Below are 24,956 nucleotides of genomic sequence, written 5' to 3' on the forward strand. Positions count from 1 at the left end.
CTTTCTTTTTTTTAATTTAAGATTTTAAATTTATTATCAGACAAAAACAACAAACAAACAAACAAACAATAAATAAATAAAATTTATTTTTGTAATTAAGTACATATTATTTCTTTTAAATAATTTAAACTAAAATAAAATGATCCTAAAGAAAATTCTGAAGTTTGTTTCATTTTATGCAAAATACATACAAAATGGTTTGAGTGCAAAAAAATGAACAATCCGCTTTTTTTAAAGGAAAACAAGCTTAAGGTTTTAAAAATTAATCCGAAAAATCTCAGACCCAAATAATTTGGATAAACGGGTTTCTATTCCACAAGGAAATCCAACGAACAACAAAGGCTAAATTTAACTGCACATAACCAAAGGCCTATAAACAGAGTATATTTCTAAGTTGCTCGTGAGATGATTAAATACAAAAGCTTTTCAGCAATAATGCTCCTTCAGAAAGCTCAATTTACCAAGTCGAGAAAAAATGATACTTACCTATACATTTAGTACCATTCCGATCGATTTTAAAACCTTCCTGGCATTCACAACGGTGACCGCCATCGGTATTGATACACATACCATTTTCACAGAGAGTTGGATCCATCATGCATTCGTTTATATCTGAAAAATTTATTATATTAGTTTTACTCAGAACTGTATGGCATGTAATGAACAAACTCATTTTCTTCAAGAGATTTTAGAATATTCTAATTTAGTATGGAAAAATAATAAATTGGATAAAAGACCTTAAGATAATATAATAAGATTTTTTACTTCCTTGTACGAAGTAAAGGAAATACTGTAATCACGAAAAATTCCTAGTATCATATTTCAACGAAAAATTCATTTTGATTGCCATCGAAAGCAATTTAATAATGTTTTTGCGTGAGATCTGTACGTACGGACATAATAAAGGACTTTCCCCACACGAATTATAAAATTGATGTAAAATGGATTTAGAATAGATTTTTTTCCTGGCATCTGTACGTACGTACGTACGTATGTATGTACGTATCTCCATAACTTAAAAACGAATAGCCTCACAACGTTAAAATTTCGTATATAGACTGCTATAATATGTAGTTGTGCACCTCTCTTTTGGTTGAAAACGGTCGCAAAAGTGTATATAAATATATATACACACACCCACTGTGTTACTCGGCTCCGTGAGCTCAGTTATTGTTATTTTTATATATTGGTATATTGCGCATTTTTTGCTTTAAAACTGATTCAGTTACGTTGTTCTTATCTTCCGGTTAAGGTTTTTATGCCTCTAGTTAATCTGCATGCAATGGTTTTAGAATTATGAACAATTTAAACGTTGTTTAAGTGCGGCTAAGCCTAATTTTTGTTTACCATAGTTACCATTTGTTTACCATTTTTCAATTTTTAATGAAGATATTTTGAGGTTTTATGTATTTTGTCTTTCCTCGAAGTGAGAACTGAATAAATTGAATGATAAACCTATCTCTAATGAAATTAGAGAAAATAAGTTTAAATGAAATTCAGAAAAATTTGCGTATAACTTAATATTTTGTACAAAGAAGTCATGTGATGTCCGCACCAGATTTTCATTCTTGTATGTTGGCAAATTGTGTATTTTTTGCTTTAAAGGTGATTGAATTATATGGTTTTTATGTTCCGGTTAAGGTTTGTATGCCTTTAGATAATCTGCATGCAATACTTGTATAATTATAAGTAATGTAAAAGTTTAAGCGGCAAGTTAACTTAACGAGCCACCATTTGTTTACATTTGAAACTCAGAAAAATAGTGAATTAAATCAGTTTCTGTACCTTTAATGTCTTTTGCCGAGTGGGACCAAAAGTAAACTTTCAGTTTTCTGCACCAAAAAATCTGCCTTCTTGCATGCTGTCCGAATTCCTTGTTGTTGGGTAGAAATTCTAATTTTAACTGTAAAAACTGATTTTTAAACTATATTTGGTGTTTTATGTTTTCTGTATTTTGCAATTTTTAATGAAGATGTTTTGAGGTTTTATGTACTTTTGCTTTGTCACGAAGTGAGAACTGAATTAAGTGGATGTATATCTCTAATGAAATTCGAGGAAATAAATTTAAATGAAATGCAGCAAAAATGTGTATAATTGAATAGGCCATACAAGGAAATAATGTGATGCCCACATCAGATTTTTTCTCATTGCTTATAAGAGCTAGTTTCCAGTGAAATATTCTCTTTGATACATCCTTCTATGCAAATGAACAGATACACAGTCGTTTCCAATGTATTTCGTGTATTCTGCTATGAATAATTATTCATTTCTTATCTTCATCGCTTAAAATCAAACAGTTTTTTTGCATTTTCCCTTTGTGTATATTATCTTGGATATTGTTTGTTTTGTGCATATTATTACCAGTGAATGTTTTTATATTTCCCATCAGACCAATAAGCATGCGAGTATTTATTTCTTTAAACTAGAAACATAAGTTATCTAAAATACAACAATCTGCCATTTGATTTTGAATTTTTTCATAATATTTACTGTACATTAAATTTTACTGTACTTTGCAATGTAATATTAATTTTAATTTGCAAACAGAAATAATCTGTGGTGGCATCTGTTTTAATTCAGAAAAAAAAACTAGTTTTTAATTCATGTTAATATTATTACAAATTAAAGGTATTATTAATTAATTACCTTCTATTATTCCTCCCTCGTGTATGACATATCCAAAGCCATCAGGACACAGTTTTCTGAAAGCTTCTGAAAAACGTTAATAAAGAAAGACATGCTTAAGAGGTTTCTGCAATTTTTTCTTTCAGAGAAGTGATATTATTGAAATAAAAATATAGTATTTAAAGCGTTAAATTAAAAAAAGGTTAAAAAAAAAAAAAAAAATTACGAATTTATGAAAATATATTTGAGAATTTAAATCTATCGGAGAAATAAGAATGCTATTATAGTGGTTGACAGCCACCATAAGATTTTAAGAAAATTTTTTTTAATTTTTAGTTTCAAGGGGAAAAACCAGTTATATCAATCTAAAATAGTTATAAAGGTATCTAAAAAATTAAAAAAATACATTACATACTACAACTCATTAAAATGCACATTAAAATATATTATGTATGTGCTCTGAACCGAATTTGTATGTATGCAAGTATAGCATTTTGAAAAATACACGTGTGCGTCAAAACAAAAGAAAACTGAAAAAAGAAGTCAATTTGCTTTTGGATCTGCCAATTGTATTAAAAGAAAAATGATAAAGATACAATGAGTGTGTTGGGTATAAAACTGCTTTTACTGTTTTTATATTTTTCTCAGCTAAATAAATAATAATTTAAAACTAACTCGTGCAATTGAAACAATTTGGTTTCAGATGCGGTACTAACTTTTATTGGAAGAAAATTTTGCTACTAGACAGAAAAATGTTAGAAGGATATAATGAACTAGATATGAGGAAAATATGACAAGGAAAGTAGTTCAAGAATATGATTTTTGGGAATGAAAGTGAAAGCACAGTTTTCTGTTAGACAAGTTTTCGTTAGCTGTTAGTGCTGCATGAAATTCTGAAAATTTGCATTGCTTATGAACTAATATTTCATGCAAATAATATTATAAAATGATAAGAATTATAAAATACGAAAGAAAGAAAACTGTAAATAATACCTCCTCTTTGATTTGGACATAGCTCGCAAGGGTAACCCCAAGCCACAGATCCTTTCATACAGCAGCACTCCTTTCTTGTCATGTTCGAAAGCTTTGGTGATCCGCAAAGACCATTCACATACTCTTGGAAACATAAGCTTTGTCTCGTATCTGCAGCGTCAAGAGAAAAAATAAATTGATGGTAATAATAATCATAAAAAATAAAAAAATTTTAACCGTTTTAGGAAATATGAAACTGATATAGAAAAATATTCACAAAGAATGAAGCATTGGTTTTCATTTTTATGGGAGGAAAGCCGTTTGAATCAGCTGACTCGTTTGAGAATACGTAAAATTATTTTTTCGCTTGTCAGGGCAACGTAAAAGCTCCATTAAACTAATACATTCTAATCATGCCTATATGATATTAAATAAAGAACAGCTAGAAATATAACCATCTTTAGTATTTTTTCAGGTAGTGCAATAGGCACAGAGAAGCTCAAGTAATGAAAGGAATAACACTGCTATTACATTATTATACGCTAGTATACACTATTAGATACTATTATATTATGCATTTATTTTTTTAGAAATACTAAGGAATCAAGTGGCACTAAAGTTTTTCACAGGAAATGTACTATTGCTAGTTAACTGAATAAGTTAGAACGAGAATATGCTAATTAGTAAATAAATTTGTACCAAGATGATGGATGATACAAGGATATAATTTTGTCAGTGAGGAACGTGAAGCTGATTCTTATAGATGGAAAATGGCTACAAGATAGCATTTAAGCGATGATGACTTTTAGGTTGTAAATAACAGATGAATAGGAATGCATTCATAATTAAGGTTCTAAGATAGTTTAGCATGCTCTGAACAGCGGTGAACAGACGAGAAAACTATGCAAACGATCCAAAACCGGACTCTCATTATGATCCAAATAAGATAATGGAAAAGATTCAAAATCAGATCCTGAAAATCAGATTAGTAAGCGTCAGATACCAGTTATGCCAGAAGAACTTCAGCTTAACATGATCGATACCTGGTTAGAAGGCTCTAACCAGCTAATCATGAGATCTCGTCAGCTGGATGGATCGCTTACAACAATTATAGGTCATAACAATTAGCAATACTTCACTGCATAATGTCTAAAAAAGTTCATGAGAGCATGCGTTATGCAAGATGATATGATGATGATTTGTAAAATCAGCAATTTTATGAATATTTTTAATTAGAAGGAAAAAAAATCTTTCTTTAGCTCAAGTTTATCGGCACACTCAATTACTATATTGTTAGGAGCTGCATGAATAATCTAATACTTTGCCCGTGTATGGCCATATAATATCTTGATCTCGGGGTGTTGCGGTTTTCATTTCGGGACGATACCCGATTAGTCTATGCAAGCCGCCCGGGGTCCGGACATGCTCTCACCTGTGTCCTGTTAGGAGCTACAGTAGCTTAAAAGGTATATTAAATTTAAAAACTTCTCATTGTGTACGTTAAATTTGTGTTCATGGAACGTGCTTTGAAATATCGTCAGCTATGCTTTACATACTAAATAGCAAACCATTTTCAACTAATAGTTACCTATTTGACAATTTTTAAAGTCCATAAACATTGCTTCTTAACATTTAACTGAAAAACTTCAACGCAAATTGCAGATCTGCGTATTTATAACCCAGGCCATGGAACTAACCAGTCTATAACTACGAATAAAAATGGAAAGCATTAGAGCGTTACTCTAGTACTCTAATAACAATATCAGAATTATTATTAAAATTTTGATATAATAAATCTTCACCATTTAATTAATTTTTATTATTATCTAATAAATATTATTTGTACTGTTCTTTAGATACTTTTTATTTCAAATTTAGTGGAGACTAGAAAACAGAAGAAAGTACCTATGCATTCTTTGCCAGAGGCCGACAACCGAAATCCTCTAGGACAGGTGCAGGTGAAACTTCCGTCAGTATTGGAGCACGTCCCTCCGTCACATATCGATTGTATGGTACGGCACTCATCGACATCTAAAAGAAATCTGATAAATTAGACATTAAGAAAAAATGCTCGAGTAAAATGTGCAAGATAAATAAGCAAATTTTAAATATGAAAATACAGAAAATTAATGCAAGAGTTTAAATTTGTGACTCATAACTATTACTAATATTCCTGCCCAATTTATTACTGAAATTGTACTATATAACAATGAAAAAAAATGCGCCGCATAATTTTGTTACCATATCAATAAATTAAAATAAAAAATTACTTCTGAATTCTAAATGCCAGCATATAATAATTGCCTCTTTCTTTGCCTGCCCAGCCAATGCAGTCCAGTGGAACGGTGTCTGAACACGAGGGTACCTGGGCAAAAGCCTTACCTCTTGTAGAAAAGTTAGAAATTTCGAATGCCAAAAAGCAAAACAGCCAAAAAGATACATGTAGTAATGGTACCAAAAAGTACATGTAGTAGCCATTGCATGGGTCCAGGTTCAAATTCCGGAGAAGGCTTAGATATTTGTAAATAGTTGATCCAGAGTAGATTTTACATTAGTGAAAACTTACACAGGTGTAGCATTTCAAACTGGGGTACCCACACGAGTTAATACAAATTCCATTGTGTATTTTCCAGGTTTTCCTACCGGATATATAAATTACTGTAAAATTTATAAAACGTAATGCTCAGCAATTATAGACTAATCAGATATAAGATATTTTTAAGCAATTCAATGGTAGACTACAACTTAATATAAGTTTAGACTAAAGGGGGCTAAACTAAAGCAGAAACAAACAAATAAGTAATACTTAATACCTGAAATTGTTTCCACAAGTTATATTACCGTGCATTACTACTTACTTAATTTAAACCTGATTCAAACGTTAGACTAAGAAAGGACTTCTAATTCTTCACGAATGCACCAGAACATTTGCAGCAATATAGTCAGAATATCAACGACAGATTATGTTATGCTAAAATATCCAATGTATAACAAAATAGAGATAAAGGAAGAACGCAAAAATAGAGATAAACTGTAATGCACAATAAAATTTTAATAAAGGAATATACTTATGAAAAATAAATAAAAGTATATACATAATGCATAAACATAATAAAGTGTAATATAGAGATTAACTACATAGGCGCTACGTATTTTACTGACCAGGTACGGATTCGCCAAGGTTATTATTATATTCTAAGACACGAATGTTGTATTATCTACATTAAAGCAACAGACTAATATTCGAGTTACTGTATTGTAGGTTACATTCCTTCGCATTATGTTTGAAAAATACTTTCAGAATGCTGAAATTCATGTCTCCTGCTTTAAAAAACTATTCTAAATAATGCAGTCTAATAATATTTAATTATTTTCTCTTGCTCATTTAATTAAATTAGCAGCATACTGAGTGACTTTAATAATGTTAAAGTATGCTGCTGTTATACATTTATTCTATCACGGCAGTTTAAACATATATGAAACATGTTAATATAAGCTTCATGCTACTCTACATTACATAAAAATTAATAAATTATATATGCTGATACTAAAACTGAGCAATAATAAAAGTAACTTATACTGATACCAAAAATAATGAGAAATGATAGGTTAAATACATTACTGCAAATTTTGCGCTTCGAGTGAGATTTTGAGAAGAAACTTATAAACCTAACGTCCTGTCGTGGCTCAATCACATTGTTCTCTCTATTTAGAGATTAATTGTTTGAGAGTCTGCCTCTTGAGGAATGCGATCGGTTTTAGAGTTTGGGCTTTCCTTGGTAATGTGGAGTTCACTAAATGTTCATAAACTAAATAAGATGGCATTCTCTTTTTGCAATGACCTACTAGTTTTATCTATTCATTCGTTTCCTCGAAGGTCTTAAAGTGTACCAGTCATTTTAAATATGTGATCTAAATGTCAAATGCCATAATCTTTTAAAAGAAAGGCTGATTTATCACAAACCTCTGCATTATTTCGTAACATGATCGTGGATGCTCTTCATTCGTTTACTGTCTACATGGATTTCTCCATTACATTTATCGTTTGACAGTACAGAACGTATTTTAGCTTTTGGTTAGTTAACATTACAAAGAGAAGATCGAGAACCTTTATTTTCTTTGTTTATGAGATTTGTATCCACTTTGTGTTCATTACCTTGCTCTCTACAATATTTTGTTTCCTTTAATGATCTAGAAATCATTCATAAGAATAGTAGATTATTAAAGTAAATAATAACAATATAAAGCCATAGATACACCATCAAAATCACGAATCTGAAAAATACTGCTTTAAAAGAAAAAGTTTAAAGCTAGAAAATATTAAAAACTTTGAAAATATCGAATAAGGCCTTTAGCACAATAAATCTCCGACAGATTTTCAGAGCTTCCTGATCTAATGTGAAACGTTGAAAAATATGCATAATAAAGAAAAAAGTGCAGATTAGCGTTTGTATCTACGATGATGAATTAAGAAAATTGAACTATACGTAATGCATGAATGGTAATAGAAAAGAAAATTAAACAGTATGGTATACAAATACTAGCAAGATATGTAAAAATAATACTATTATGTAAAGGTAACGCTTCCCAAATGATTTACTTCCTAAAGAATGAAATGTTCTGTTTCATGGAGGAAAAAACGATTTTCTCCATTTATATCAAGCTAGATAAAAAATACCGGAATAAACTCGTATAAAAATGCTTTACATACCCATATCTCTCGAAAATATGCTCCATAAATCACAAAAAGTACCAAAAAAATATAATAGTTTTATGGCAGCAAATAGTGGGAAAAAATACGTTTCTGAAAAGTATCTAGGGAGACCAACTATAACTTTTAACCAAGTACAAAGAGAAAATGTCTAAAACTATTTTTTATATTTTATTTTCTGAATTTTACTTTAATACTAAATTTATGCACCTGAAGAGTTCAAATGCATGAATAAAATTTTCTATTCATATTTTTGTAAAGTTCTATTTCAAGGTAATCGATTAAATTTGACATTTTATCTGTTTTATCTATCATGCATACTTTCGATATCATTCACATCAGAAGTATGCGGATTTAATGAGTATGGAAGAAGACACGCAGCGAGTTTGAACTGTAGCAGTTAGGTATGACCAGCACGGGACTGCTCAATTCCTTGAGAGCAGATAGCTAGAAGACGTGAACTCGAGCATGAGCAAATAAAGGTTTCGTTTGTAGCGACATTAGGTTACTTCGAAGCAGGAGAGATGAAGAATGAGCAATGCCTTCGTCGGGACTCGAACCACGGTCCTCTCGAATACGTGTCAAGCATGCTGACCACTACACCACGCAGACATGCTAAGAAGGGGGGGGGGAGAAATACCTTATACGTTTTTTAGCGACTAGGAATTATAGACAGTGGTAAAGAATTGTAGATTTGCACATAACTATCGGCGATTAGTAGATAACGCTTACCAAACTGCAAATACTGAAACTCCTGTAAGCTGCCGTTAATTTCTTCTGTGCAACTACAAATTATTAGTTACCAATACATAATTTATTGTCTTCTTACCTTAATCACAATACTGAGTACAAAAATAATAATGCAGTTTACATCAAGGTATTAATAAAATAGGGTAGAAGGGTAGGAACCCTGCAATTAATTTACGTTTTTAATTTCTTCTTCTTTTGATAAATTAAAAAAAGTTTAAAAATAATTAAAAGTGTTTAATTCTTCGGAAAATTATAAAGTATTTAACAAATAAAAACATGTATACGAAACGCTTCTGCGAAAATGCTAACGAATACACTGTTTATACACGGCTGAATAGTAGATATCGAAATTTGGACTGTTTGTTAAAGCTCAAAGATGGTGATAATTCCATAATAATGTTTAATAATAATACTAATCGGAGTAGTTTGTAATTACAGAGTTAGAAATTCAGAATATTATCTTATAATAGTAAAGAATAGTACGAGCAAAGTACAGATTTACCTACACTAAAAATTTTGATAACTCCCTATTTATATTTGTATGAATATTTGCATGCTTTTATTCCGCAATCATATGAATCTTTCCTTCCACCACATAGCAAAGATGCAAAGAAGGCAATACACTTGTAACTTCAAATAACTGGACTAAATGGTACCACAGTCCATCCGAATACTTAGAATATTTGAATAATTTTTTCGGTATGCCAAATATACGTATTTACTTTTCGGTATGTCAAAATACGTATTTACTTTAATGCAAGTGAAGAAGTTCGATTTTTTAATCCAATTTAATTTCAACAAAGATTAAGCAATTAAAAAGTATATTTTTATTTCCGAATAAAGTTAAGCAATATATTTTTTCCCCTTAAACATCAAATTTAGTTCTACTGAATGTACACTACTAGCCATTAAAATTGCAACACCCTGATGGAAAGCAAATACAAAAAAATATATTTATTGAACGGAAGCAGTATGGCATGAAGACAGAATATCGAATGCAAGCAGGCGACGTGCGGTCTCCTCGGAGCCTCCAGACATGTATACGGCCATCAGAAATCCGAAACCGGGACTCGTTTGATTAGGTGACATTGTGCCACTCTTGTACTCAGCTTTGTCGTTTGTCGCACCAGAGTGGCCGTCTCTCTCTATGCTGCATTGTCATTCAAGCCGAAGTAATGGTCACCCAGCTGATTGTCCACGCTGCTGCAAACGTCGACGCACCTTATGAGCTGATACTGGGTGTGCAGCAAATATGTCCATTTCCTGACTAATGGTCCGTGATGTGGTCGTACGGTTTTGCAGGGTTGATCTCACAATATGTCTATCCTCTCTGGCGTTAGTCATGGGAGGGCGTTGAGATGCTGCATGCCGTTCAGTATGGCCTTCAGAAATCTATTGATTAAATATTCGCATGACAGTGGTTGGATGTCGACCAGTGCGACTGGCGATATTACGGAACGACAATCCACACTCTCGATAGGCAACGATCCTGCCTCTATCGAATATCGAAACTTGCTGGTAAGCATTTCCTCTTGTTATTCGAGGCATAACACGATATTCTGAGCAAACTCCAACCTTACAAAGCACTTTCAGAATGAGAAATCCGCTCCACAACGTTTGTTTTATGCAGTGCTTTAGATGTCGTTTCTCCTTCCTGTGTCGTCTAAATTAGCTGAAATACTAATCACTTGCATATCCCAACTTCATCCTTTCACCTGATTTTGACATTCATCAGATCATTCCTTCCTAATGTTGTAATTTTAATGGCCAGCTGTGTAATTGTTACATAACATTTGAACTAATAGCAACATCACCATGCTTAAATTTTGAAAAGAAGACTTATTTTAGCAACGCGAATATTTACGAAGGAAACAAAGAAGAGTACGCCAGATTACTTTTTCTTTTAATCTGAACATCCTGCAATTCATTACGATGCCAATTTATATATCTAATTATTCATCGAAATTTATTTAATAGCTTCTTAAATAAGCTTTGTTTTGTCTTGTATTTTATATTGTTTAAACAAATGAGAAAATCACAAATACATATTTAAATATTAACAAAAAGCTTTATTTTATTTGCTCTTAAGGGTACAAAAAAAGGCGATTCGGATAATTGGACTTCTGGCATGTATGAGGCTTACTGCATACATGCCGCTTTTATTAAAAGTTTGGAAATAAAGTAAAAAAAAAGTATCTTACCTACACAGTTTCTTTTGTCTGGAGTCAAACGATAGCCATCATTACAAGTACACTGGAAAGATCCTTCGTAGTTCCGGCAAGTACCATGAACGCACACATTTTCCAAACATTCATTAACATCTGAAATCGTATTAAAAAACCAAATAAAAATAACATACTTCACCAAAGTAATTTAGCCTTTTTATAAATTAGGAGAAAATATGCCACGGTTAAAAACGTCCATTTGTTTTCTCTAACATAATCTGCAGCTATTGTTTTAAAATGTTAGCGACTTTTAGTTTAGTTATATTCTATTTCTTTTGATTTAAAAATAAACTAACATTTCCTTAAAACTATTGTTTAGATTGTCTTTAGATTAGGTATGAATAAAAACATCCGAGGAAAGGGAAATCACATTTCATACTCTCAAGTACAGCTGTGCCAACTGTTACAGAAATCAGTTACCTAGTGGCCGTGACGGGCAAGGCATCACACTCTCAACAGCTGTCATAGAAGTAGTATGCGCCTATCCTACTTTCTGAGGAACGCTGACCTGGGAAATCTGCAGATAGGCATGATTGTTGGAATGCATTTAGCTGGACAGCCTTGGTTACGGAAGCAGCGGAAAATTTTGGGTGAGCAAATATTAACCATTACCACAGTGTATACGAAAGATGGTAAATTTGTGGCTTCAAAACACGGAACGAAAGACAAAACTGACTGATAAGGATATATGATGTTGAAGCGCATAATTACCCGAGAATACAAGCAATTGCTTTCTCAAATCACACCTAAAATGAACTCCAGACCGAGGTTCAAATGCGAACATTTATGGGAAAGCGTCAATTCGTAAATTGTTGGTAATTAACTATCTCTTTCAAGTGATGTCAGTGGTGCATAACTCACGGTTCATAATTTGAATAAAATTGAATAAATCATCTTGGTTCGCTGAATTCGCGTTCACCCTATTCCAGACCATCTGGTGCGTATATGTCTGAAGAAAGCCCAGAGAAAAAGCGTTTATTCCTGCCTGCCCCTAGCTGATTGTGAAGCATGGAGAAGGCTTTCTGTTGGTATATAACAAAAATGTATTATAATATGTAATGTATTATAATGCATTAATAAAAATTAAAATTCCACCAAATATCGAGCTATACATCCAAATTCAGATTTTAGAACCCCAGGTTCTAAAATGAAGGCTTGAAGGCAATATATATAAGAATACTGATTAAAATGCAAAATGCTATGAAATCAATTAAAAATTAATACACTTCATAAAATCTCATGACTTAAATCAGCGTCAATTTTCGGCTTTAGAGGAAGGCTTAGAAAGATAACATTTTGGACTTTACTTGGAACACAGATGTTCGCTGATCATCCTGCTCCATGGTTCTTGAAAGTTTCTGGAACTTTAAAGATAAAGTTCGCTTCTTCTGGGAAAGGAAACCAAAGAACAAGACACCAGCTTACGTATCCTTTGTGGTTATGAGATTTTTTTTCATGGTTGAAATTATAAAATATTCGTCAGATCTGAATTTAAAACTGCAGTGAGAAAACATAATTATTACGAATATAAATGATTAGGTACAAACACTTGAATGCAAGTCACTGCTCTGGAACGAACAGTTAAAAAACGCAGAATCGACATGTTTCTCATCTTGTGGTAAGTGAAACCTTCGCCGAGAAGCTTCAGCGTTTGAATGGATATGACGTTAGATCAATCGAAGATTAGTACTTTCTGATTTTTGCCCCTTACAAAATAACATGTTACAGAGTTATAGATTAATATTCAAGATACATTACTGATGCAAATATGACAGATGCAGAACTGATAAAAGGCTGATATAATACTGGTACTGATATTAATACTGATTAATACTGCTACAGGACTGATTCATTGATATAACACTGATTATTAGTACTGATTAAACCGGAATGATTTTGCACAAGTCGGTAAATAAATCCACGAAATAATATGTTACAGAGACTCAAAATATTGCGAATTAAAATATCACAAATCAATGTTACATTACTTGTACATTACTGATGAAATACTACTGATACGAGGCTGATATAATACTGATACAATACTTTACTGATGCAAGACTGTTATATTGCTCATGCAATATATGCATGAGCAATATGCATATACAATACTTTATTAATATTAATACTCATACAATACTTTACTGATATTAATATTCATACAATACTTTTACTAGTATTAATACTCATAGTATATTGATTATAGTGATTACTTGTAAATGGGAATGATTTTGTACAAGTCGGTAAATAAAACCACGAAATAACACGTTACAAAGACTCAAGCTAATGCGAATTAACACATCACACATGAATTATCGACACATTACTGGTATATTACTGATGCAAATATGACTGATACACTACGGATACAGGACTGATATAATACTGATACTGATACAATACTTTACTCGTGTACGACTGTTACATTACTGATACAAATATGCATTTACAATATTTAACTGCTACAGTACTGATACAATACTTTACTGGTATTGATACTGACACAATACTGACTAATTCTGGTACTATACTTATATATATATTCTGGTACTGCAAACAGAGAAGAATGTCATATGACGCTACTTTCAAACGTAAAGTAATTCTTTATGCTGAAAAAAAATGGCAATAGAAAGACAGGGAGAGAGTTCAACGTAGCTGAGAGCAATGTTCGCGTGTGGCGGCAACAGAAATTGGCACTGTTTGCAACTAAAGCTAGTAGAAAGAAATTCACTGGCCCTCGCAAAGGAAGACACCCTAAAATTGAAGAAAAAGTTTTGGAATTTGTACGTGAAAGGAGGAAGAATGGACAACCTGTGACGCGTTGAATGCTGATGTAATATTCTTAAATTACAGATACAAATTTGCATATAATCCATGCGGAGCAAACGTTTATGGCAGCAGGAGAATTTACGCTGTCTGACATAAGCCCATGCCCAGCGCAGACAGTTTGCCCATTAAATTGACAACCTTTGTAATCAGATATTTCTGCTTTATAATAAATTTGCAGAAAGCCTGCCTGTTAGTACTTGGCAGCTGAATATGAAAATCAGATGTCAATGGACAAGTGGTCAGGTAATGCTCTGGGGACCCAATATCTCCGCAGCAGCAGAACATAGTATGGCTGAGTCCACGTTTTGCAAAATATTGTGGAAATGGACCATGGCCAGTGATAAATCGGACGAGCTGAGGGTTGGAAATTATACGGTCAGTGTCCACATACGCTATGTGATACTGCTTTCGTCGACCGGTTGAGCCCTGTCCCATTCCTTTTGCCATCGTCCAATGGCTTTCAATCTCAGGCATTTCTTTAGATAAGAAATAGGCCATGAGATATTGACTTGAGTATCTGCATTGTCTGAAGCTGCCTCTTTGGATAGACTGTCTGCAGTTTCATTTCTGTAATGCCCAGCATGGGGTTTGATCCACTCAAGTTTAAGCTGAGGGGGGAAGTGCTCTCTTAGATCATGCTGAATGTTTTGGGTGATGGGACATGGATGGTCAGGATTACCCAAACCATCCAACGACGATAGACTGTCTGTTTTTATAACTACTTTTTTAATACTATAAGTGATTAGATAGAATAAAACTTGTGCAATAGCAATCGCTTCACCTTGGAAGACTGAATTTTGAGAGCGCAGTTGACCTATACAATGATGTGTAACTTTACGATCCCGCTAAACAGCGAAAGCACTCTAGAGCACTCTCGAAAGCACCTTTCTACTCTAGAGATAATGATGGAAATGTTCTACGGCTTTTACTATGACGTGCAACACTTTTCTGGTGACACAGCAATTCCTCTTCGGTTTAGATAGGCACTTGTTCCAGTCGGCCCCGACATGTTCTTGGCCGTTTATTTCTTGGGACAAAACAGCACCGATATTCTTATTGCTCGCATCAGTGTCGAGAATAAATGGACTGTCGAGCTGACGATACATCAAGTTTGGAGCAGATGTTAAATTTTAATTCAGATTTTTAAATGCATCCTCACATTCCTTTGTCCGCAAGAAATTTTGCTTGCTCTCTGTCAGCATGTCAAAGGGTCTTGCGATGAAAGAAAAGTCTTTCACGAATCTCCTACAGGAGGTACAAAGCCCTAGGAAACTTCTCAGCTGATGGACATTTTCGGAGTGTCTTCAGTCTTTAACTGCTGACACTTTTTCCGGATCTATACCCATACCTTCGGCAGAGATGACATGTCTGAACTACGTCATTTCTTGTCTGATAATTTACATTTACAGGACTCAACTTTAGATTGGCTTCTTTCAGTTTCTGAAGCACATTTCTAAGATTTTCTAGATGATCTTCAAAACTCTTCCCGACAATGATGATGTCATACAGGTATATGAGACAGGCTTCGTGGGAAAGACCTTTCAAAACAGTCTCCATGACGCGTTCGAATGTTGCCGGTGCATTTCATAATCCAAACGGCATCACCTTGAACTACCAAAGTCATTATCCGGTAGTAAATGCCATCTCTTCTCCGTCTTTAGGCTATATCTCTGCTTGCAATATCCAATTTTTAAATCACGTGTTCAAAACCACATGCTTTCAGAAAGAATGTACAGAATGTCGTCAATTCTAGGAAAAGGGTAGCTGTCTTTCTTCGTAAACTCGTTCAACCGGCGATAGTCAACGCAAAATCTAGTTTAACCGTCTTTCGTTTTGACGAGGACGATGGGAAATGCCCAAGACTTGCTTGGATATACTTGCTGAAGACTCGAGGACATCGCTTTCTTGCATGTCCTTTAAAAGTCTTCTTACCTCTTCCTGTTTAGCAATCGGTAGACGTCTTGGATGTTGCTTGATTGGTGGATGATGACCGGTATGGATTCTATGTTGTGTCGAACTGGTTCGACCCACGTCAGAAGACGGAATGGGAGAAAACACCTTGAAATTCTTGAATGACACGTTCGGCAGCATTTCTCTCTTCATTGCTTAATTGTGCATTCTACAATAACTCCGATGCAATGCGTCTCTGAAGACACGGATTCTGGAGTGTATTGTTTAACGTTGGTCACTGGAGTACATGCTGCAACCACTTCACCTTTCTTAATAACTGTCTCCTTGTTACATTGGCAACTGTCACCGGGATAACGGTCTTTGACTGGTCAACATGTGTTGAGGATACAATTACTACTTTCGGATTGTTACAGTTCTTGGGATAGTCCATGACGCCGCAGTGGAAATCTCTATTTTCGACTACCGATCCAGGAAACAAAAATTCTATTCTTACCGGCATTGTCATATCATCTTGAGCTATTACCGTATTTACGCGAATCTAATGCGCATCGTTTTTGGCCAAATGTAGTATTCAAAATTGGGGTGCGCATTAGATTCGATGGCGCATTAGATTCGAGTGCAAAGTTCGCCGATGACGTCAACCAAATTTCTCGACTACGTTTACCGTTACATTTATCGTTGATACATTATTGCATAGAGGATACAAACTGCAGAGTACGTAGTCACGAAATGGAGGGCAAACAGAGAAGAATGTCATATGACGCTACTTTCAAACGTAAAGTAATTCTTTATGCTGAAAAAAAATGGCAATAGAAAGACAGGGAGAGAGTTCAACGTAGCTGAGAGCAATGTTTGCGTGTGGCGGCAACAGAAATTGGCACTGTTTGCAACTAAAGCTAGTAGAAAGAAATTCACTGGCCCTCGCAAAGGAAGACACCCTAAAATTGAAGAAAAAGTTTTGGAATTTGTACGTGAAAGGAGGAAGAATGGACAACCTGTGACTAGTGACACTATAAGAAATAAAGCAAAAGAGGAGGCTGAAGTTCTTGGAATACCGAAACAAGAGTTTAAGGCTAGCCGTGGATGGGTGGCTCGGTTTATGAAGCGGATAGGTTTATCTCTAAGACGCCGTACAACAATATGCCAAAAGCTTCCTGCAGATTTTGAGGGAAAACTACTAACATTTCAGCGGTATGTCATCACACTTCGGAAGGAAAAGAATTTTTCAATGGGGTAAATTGGCAACGCTGACGAGACGGCAATTTGGTTTGATATGCCTCGTAACTACACCATTACGTATAAGGGGCTAAGGAAGTTATCATCAAAACTTCGGGATGTGAAAAACAACGCGTAACAGTGATGCTGGCAATAACAGCAGACGGGTGCAAACTTCCCCCTTTCTTAATCTTCAAACGGAAAACATGCCCTAAAACCCCTAAGAATGAAAAACTGTTCCCAGATGATGTCCTGATTCGAAACCAAGAGAAGGGGTGGATGACGGAATCATTAATGCTTGATTGGCTCCGAAATGTATGCAAACGCCGTCCCGGTGGGCTCTCTAATCCACCATCAATGCTTTGTCTGCACGCATTTCGTGGTCATCTCACCGACGACGTAAAAAAGAAGATGCACAGCCTAGGCAGTGATCTTGTTATCATTCCTGGAGGGATTAAATCTGTGTTACAACCCCTGGACGTTAGTATAAATAAACCTTTTAAGGGGTACGTTCAGGTTTTGTGAGCCAAACCGTGTATTGACCCCGACAGGAAAAATTAAGCGTGCTGCACCGCACATTGTTGCACACTGGGTTTCTGCTGCCTGGAAAAGCATCGAAGCACCAATGATTGTGAAATCTTTCAAGAAATGCTGTTCAAATTCATTGAATGGCAGTGACGATGACGTGCTCTGGAACGCCGAGGATGACGATGACGATGATGAGGAAAGAAGAAATGAATCTGCTTCTGACGAAATGAGCTGCGAGGATTCCAGTGATGAAAACATTAGTGAATAAAGACGTTTACTATTAATCACTGATTGTAGAAACTGTTAGCTAGATAGAAATGTTACGATTTATTTCATGTTCATATTTTACGATAGGTACCGTATATACGGCAGTGCTAATTAACAATGATTGTTTCACATGACAATAGCCCACTAATAGGTTAATTCTATGTTCTGCTACTTTATGTATAAATCCATTGTTGTATAAAATATGGTATCTAAATTTAAATAAAATTATCATACCATTAATTGATAGTTTATATACAAATCCATTGTTGTATAAAATAAGATTCAATAAATTCCTCATATCATTGATGCGCATTACATTCGCCGACGAACAATTTTTTTATTATTTAAAGTTTTAAAATGGGGATGCGCATTAGATTCGCATAAATACGGTATTTTGTGGACAGATTTAACTCCTTCATCTTTAATTACGAATATAGGGCTATGTCCTCAGAGGCAGAATGCAGTTCATTCTTTTTAAAAATGACAAGAGCACGTGCAAGTCCAAGGGGAAATTCTATTTTCCTTAGAGAATCCAATCCGAGTATGCAGGGATATGTAATATCTCCATATATGCCGCTCGATTGTAGGCGGCATTTCCAAACGTGATGGTAACGTTGAAGTTTCCATCAATGTCGATTTTATCAACGGACATGGTCTGGAGGGTAACACCGGGCGGCGTACAGATGAGTTCATGTTGAGAAAAATCTTTTCGAATGATGGTAACATTGGCTCCTGTACAAATAGTCGTACTGCAAGGAACTCCGTTGATATATGCAACTTTTGACACTAGAAAGCGGGTCAAGAATTCGTTAAAGAAGAGATAAACCGGGTCAAGAATCCGGTAAAGAAGAAATGAAAGCCCGTTCTCCTTCTGTGGTTTTGCTAGATAGATAGGGACAGACGATCTCGTTAATCCCTTCATCTCTTCTTTAACGGATAATTGACCAGTTTTCACTCTTCATTAACGGATTCTTGATTAGCTTTCATCTCTCCTTCAACAGCGTTGACAGGCCCTTCCATCTTTTCTTGGAATCCAGCAAACTGTCGGAGTTGCTCATCTATCGCTCTTTTCCCAGGCATCCAATCGCACTTCTGGCACCAAAAAGTGTTGCGTGCGTGTGAGTCCGTAATAGATTGAATGCACAAGTCCGATAAAAGGTTAATAACATTTATTCTTATCAAAAGAAATGTAACAGAAAGCTGGAATTTTCTTGAGAGATATTGGTACGGGTGCTCACAATACCACGCAATATAATCAGTAGTTATACTTCAGACTACTTAAAACGTTAAAATACAACGGAATGCAAAGAGAAAGCTAATCCGATCTCACGCTGAACTTGCCACATTAACAACAGCAGCTAACTAAACAAGTGAACTGAGATGTTTTGTCTCTGGCTTTTTACAGATTTCAACCGGTCGCGAGATATTTCTAGTAATTTCTGCTTCTCGAGATTTCTGGAAAGCAGTAAGACCATGGAATTATGTTTACAGCTAACATAGTGGTCAATTACATTTATACAATTTCAATACAAATTAAAAAGTTAGTCCTTTAATAAATATTAAATGCACGCGCTTTTGTCATTTTAATCTTCCGACGTAGCTTTCTCTTAAAACTCATCTCGTGCTGCACTGCATAGGAAAATACAAAAATTTTACTTATAATTCTATTAAAATGAGCTGTCTAAATAAAAAATTCGTAACAATATATGCATTATGTACAAGACACTTGATCACTCCTTTACATTGTGGTGTATCGTTTTTAGCCTTTTAAAACGTTGACTAACTAAAAAGTCCAATATTTTTCACAGCATCAGAGTTATGGTTATTACATTATCGAAAGAAGTTATCTGAGAACTTCTTTCGATATACATATAATTCTTACGATATAACATCGAAATTCTCAAATTTCGATGTTATAATGGATCACCGTGTTTCGTACAAATCACGGAGAGTTTGTAATGATACGTAGGAGCTTATTTTGCAATCTTTGGAGTATTTGTCTATTTGACCTGGCCGTGGCAGCCCAGGCAGGTGCTGCATATAAAAAATAGGTCTGATAGCCTGTAGATAATATGAATCTTAATCTTAGAATTCCGTCGTCATAAAGAGTAGATGGCTATAAATGCTTTGTACGCTTTATTCCTGATGTAGTTGACGTGTGGTCTGAAAATTAGCTTATCATCCAACAGAACGCCTAAGTAATTCACAGACTTTTCCTTAGGAACTGCGATGGCGTTAAGTTTGATGCTTTCAGTTTCTGTTTTTAAAATAGATGAAGAAAGATTTAGTCATATTGACTTTTATTTTCCAAGCTTGGAACCATTTTGGTAGAGTATCAGCTGCATTTTAAAGCTTTTCTTTGGCACGATGAGGATTAACAGAATTGCACAAAATAGCTATGTCATCCGCGTAGCAAGCTAAAAGCGAGTACGGGATGGATGGCATGCGTTTAACCCTTAAACGCGGAGGTGAGGTCTATATGACCATGCCAATGTTTCAGAACTGATAAACTGCTTATAAGGTATATAGTTAATCTTCTCTTTTTCAATACTTTCAAGTTGACACAAAATATAACTATTCCTAAATTTTTATTAAACTGTATCCATTAGTTTTTTTAAATAATTTTTAAAACTGGGCCCCCGGTCATATAGACCTCACCTCTGCGTTTACGTAACATTTTTCTGGCATGATAGAAAATGGCCTTTATTACTACTTGAGTGTCGAACTTGTACAAGAACTTAACTCTAGAGGTTTGACGTATATCGGTACTCTGAAAGAAAATAAGAGAGAAATACCAGGTGATTTTTTCCAAATAAAATGAAAAGTGAAGGATTTTCTCTTTATGCAATCACAGATAGAATCACTCTCGTTTCATATGTGTTTCAAAAATTAAAATGTGTTATTATCATTTCTTCAATGCATCATTCGAAATCAGAAGACCTTGAAACTGAGTAACCGGAAATAATAACATTTTACAATGTGACTAAAGGATGTGTAGGTGCATTGGATGAAAAATGTTCTAAACATTCAACAAGCCGAAGGCGATGGCCAATAGCCACATTCTTTAGGTTACTTGATGTAAGTGAAATTAATGCACATGTAATACATGAATCGTTAAGAGATAGTGCCAAATTGGAAAAAGCCGAATTTTTAATGGAGTTATCATCAGAATTAGTGAAACCACATATGAAAAGGAAGCTTCAAAAGCCAACTGTGAAACGAGAAATAAAAATGTGCATTCAGAGAATGCTAGGAGTTTCCAGCGGAATCTATTCTAGCTCAGATGTAACTGATGCCCCTGGAAAGCGTAAAACATGCTTTTTTTGTCCTCCCAACACCGAGAAGAAAAACTACCTATCTATGTTTCAGCTTCAAAAATGCGATAAGTAAAGAATGTGCCAAGAGAATTTGCAAAAATTGTGTTGAAAATGCTTAAAATAATGTGTAGCAGTTTTTTAATATTCTTGACATATTATACTTTTTTTTTGTATTATTTTATATAATCCAGATTCTGTAGATGGGAAATTTATTAAAAAATTTAGTTTATACGCATTTGCAAATAAGTAGTGTTTATTTTATTTATTTGATTAAGTGTTCCGTACTTTTTCGTATGTGATTTAAAAATGATTTTTTAATGCATTAATTTTAGAGTTTTATAAAGAATTCATTACTTCAATATAACAAGCAAAGTGTATTAATGCTTATATAATAATAGTACATTATTTTAAAATTTTATATTTTTAAAATGCATAAAATAGAATGCGGTCTGACAGAACCCTCTTCTGTGTTTACGTAACAGAAAATGAACATGTGTACTTACGGGCTAATATGTAAGTTGAAGAGGATTGGCGAATTTATACTTCTTTACAGTACGCCTGCTTGAATAATTTTGTTGTTGGAGAAGGTATTTTTAATTTTGACCTGAAAGGTTTTGTTATCTAAATAGTTGGCTATTAAAATAATTAATTATAGAGGAAATTGATAAAAAATAAGTTTCATAAGGAGGCCATGATGCCATACCTTATCAAACGACTTATCAATATCTAAGAAGAGTGCTGCAACAGTTTCTTTCCTGTTAAAGCAGGCTCCAATATTCTCTACTATTCTTGTGACTTGTTGTACTGTAGAAAGTCCTGGTCGAAAACTAAAGTGATATTCTTTTAAGAGCTTTTTATTTTCGATGAAATTTTTGATTCTGGTTACAATGATCCTTTCGAAAACTTTAGCAATAGCCGCGAGAAAGCTGATTGGATGATAGTTGCACGTGACCACGCCGGTTCTTTACTGGTTTCTTAATTACTGTAATTATAGTGTCTTCTATATTGATGGGAAATAATTAAATTTGAAACAAGCGTTAAATATTTTTAAAGAAATAAGTGTTGTCTTTCAGTAACTCAAATTTAAGTAACGACACAGATGCCAGATGCAAATAAAACAATAGAAAATTAAAAAAAGGAAACGTGAATCTGTATTTTAAAATAAGATTTGAACATTTATATCATTTAATAATTAAAAATAACTGTTTAAACTTATTGTTTATCAGACTCATAAGTATATCTCGTACTGCTTACAAAAAAAAAAAAAAAAAAAAAAATCAGGTTTTACGGCTGTTTGCAGATTCGAATTTTCTCGGCTAGTTATCGAATCTTTAACGATTAAAAATATAACCGAAACAATAGCAGCAAGAAAAACGCTAACGTCTAATAACAGACTTTATAATATACCTCGCAAAGAAAAGACTCGTTATATCGAAAGGCGAAAAAAATCACGCAATAGACACGTTCGATAATCTTGCTAGCAGACTTTACAATGTAGGTCTCCGTTCTCTCAACAATAAAGAATATGGCGCAGTTGAAGTAAGTGATACATACTTGGGAATATCACTTTATGGCACTGACTCACAAACGACAATCAGATGGCTCGATGTAAACAGGCATTAGAACCGTAGAGTAAGAACTAAAAAAGAGATTGATCAGCTAGAACCAGATTCTGGATATATATATTCCGAATCTTGGGTTGATAACTATTATCCACAATGTCCTGACGACTTGGAAAATATGAATCTATATAAATTTTTCCAATGGTCTGACATAACTACAATATCACCCTCTTCAGATTCAGGAACAGAACTATACAAATTGTTATCAAATAAACTGAAAAAAAAGATAGCGTCCCTATTTGATAAATCACTGCAAATACGATGTAAATAAATATCCTGAAAAAGATTGTTACGAATTTATATTTAGATAGCTAATTTTAGTAGAATTATAATTAAAATTGTTGTATATTCCCAAGTTCGGGAGAAACGACGATCGGTATATTCGGTGTCACCGACAAAAGAGGTTGAGATCTAACGAATGGCAAGTTCCATTAGCAGCTCTTTTAATCATAGCTGTTGGAATGTACAACGTTCTTCAATTCACTTGGCAAATTTTAATTATCAATAAATTATGTTAAAAAATTTGAATTCTCTAATTAGAAATTCATTTAAAAACAATTTATTACTTTCTTTGATATCGGAATTCTAACTTGGCAAATTTTAATTGTCAATAAATTATGTTCAAAAAATTTATTTCTCCAATTAGAAATTAACTTGCCATATTAGGCACCCGATATTAAAGAAAGTAATAAATCTTTTTTTTTTAATGAATTGAAGAACGTTGTGCATTCCTACAGCTGTTATTAACCTCTTCGTCGTCCGTAACGCGTCTAGCGTGATCATGTGAAACTTCCGCAGGGCGGTCGTAACGCGCCTCAAGCGTTCTTCTATATTTTAAAACTTTTAAACGCTTAAAAAGCTTTCTAAATGTTTACTTGTTTGAGTTATTAATTTTGTTTCTTCTAATACCTCCTACAGGGTAGCACTAATCAGGCATTCTATTTCAAATTGAATTTGCCCCGAGTTTTATGAATATTCGCGCCATTTTACATAAGATACAAGACAGTGAGAGATGGCTTCAATGTCTACTCAGCAGAAAAAAAAAAAAAAAAAAAAAAAAGAAAGGTTGTGGATTGGAAAGACAAGAAGGATATGCGTTTGATGAGTACGGTCCACAATAACTCGATGATTGATGTTGGAACACGGAAAAGAACTGTAAAGAAACCAATAATTGTAAAAGATTACAACAACAAAATGGGAGGAGTGGCCCGCCTGGATCCGATGTTATCAAATTATCCTACTGTTAGAAATAAGCAGAGATATTATTATTTTTCCATTATGCTTTATTTTCTTATAATTTTACTTAACATTCATTGAAATTCCCTACTACGAAAGTCATGTATGGAAAGTTATGATGTACAGAGAAAACAACATTACACGCTACAAAAAACAGACGGCCGCTGGCGAAGGAATTTTCGCAGACAGGAGAGGACGGCGAAAGGGTTAAAGAAATTGCTGTGGAACTTGCCATCCGCTAGATCTCAATTCTTTTGTCGGTGTCATCGACTGAGGACTATAAAATTTAAAAAAATAAATATGATTTAATGGTGTTCAAAGCATTCTAAAAAATTTTAGTATGAAAATTTTATTTATTATTAAAATTTATAATTTAGTTTATGGCTTCTGAACTCTTAATTTGCAGTCACAATTTCGCAAGCAGATTACAAGTTAACGCTTAAAACAATTTTATGTTAAAAAATTATGATTAATGGAATAGTTTAAGAATTAGTTTCCTGGGTATTAAACATGCAGAACATAAAAAATATATTAATAATGGAAAAGCCATAAGCCAAGAAGAAAATTCCTATGATATTATTTAATCGTGAATTAATCGTACGTGGTGACTCATGCATTTATTCAATAAAAAAGCCTTAATTGTTCCAGATGCAGGTGTGCATTTATTTCACTGAATAGCTTGCACCAAATATTTCCTTCAAATGGCAATTTTGGTGGGAGTACAGCTTATTGAACAATAAGCACTTCT

The 24,956-nt window shown here is 33.9% G+C and overlaps 2 protein-coding genes across 3 annotated transcripts in view; one reads left to right on the top strand and one right to left on the bottom strand.

Annotated features, from left to right (window-relative positions):
• The window catches only part of Gmppb (GDP-mannose pyrophosphorylase B), a 121,220-nt gene extending 115,607 nt beyond the window's left edge, over positions 1-5,613 (top strand). Inside the window, exon 8 of the mRNA XM_085810676.1 lies at positions 5,476-5,613. Coding sequence (XP_085666802.1) covers positions 5,476-5,544 — 69 coding nt within the window. The 3' untranslated portion in view covers positions 5,545-5,613. The remainder of the gene's footprint in view (positions 1-5,475) is intronic.
• Positions 1-24,956, bottom strand: part of LOC118189594 (fibrillin-1-like) — a 791,047-nt gene that overhangs the window by 53,012 nt on the left and 713,079 nt on the right. For both annotated transcript variants that reach the window (XM_085810675.1, XM_085810674.1), the window contains exons 48-52: positions 11,260-11,379; positions 5,503-5,628; positions 3,619-3,768; positions 2,647-2,712; positions 487-612 (exon numbers count right to left, since the gene is read on the bottom strand). In XM_085810675.1, coding sequence (XP_085666801.1) covers positions 487-612; positions 2,647-2,712; positions 3,619-3,768; positions 5,503-5,628; positions 11,260-11,379 — 588 coding nt within the window. The remainder of the gene's footprint in view (positions 1-486; positions 613-2,646; positions 2,713-3,618; positions 3,769-5,502; positions 5,629-11,259; positions 11,380-24,956) is intronic.

This window comes from Stegodyphus dumicola, chromosome 2, assembly GCF_044657685.1.
Source record: "Stegodyphus dumicola isolate Sdum_Otavi_A_Nest chromosome 2, ASM4465768v1".
In the NCBI taxonomy this organism is placed as follows: domain Eukaryota; kingdom Metazoa; phylum Arthropoda; class Arachnida; order Araneae; family Eresidae; genus Stegodyphus; species Stegodyphus dumicola.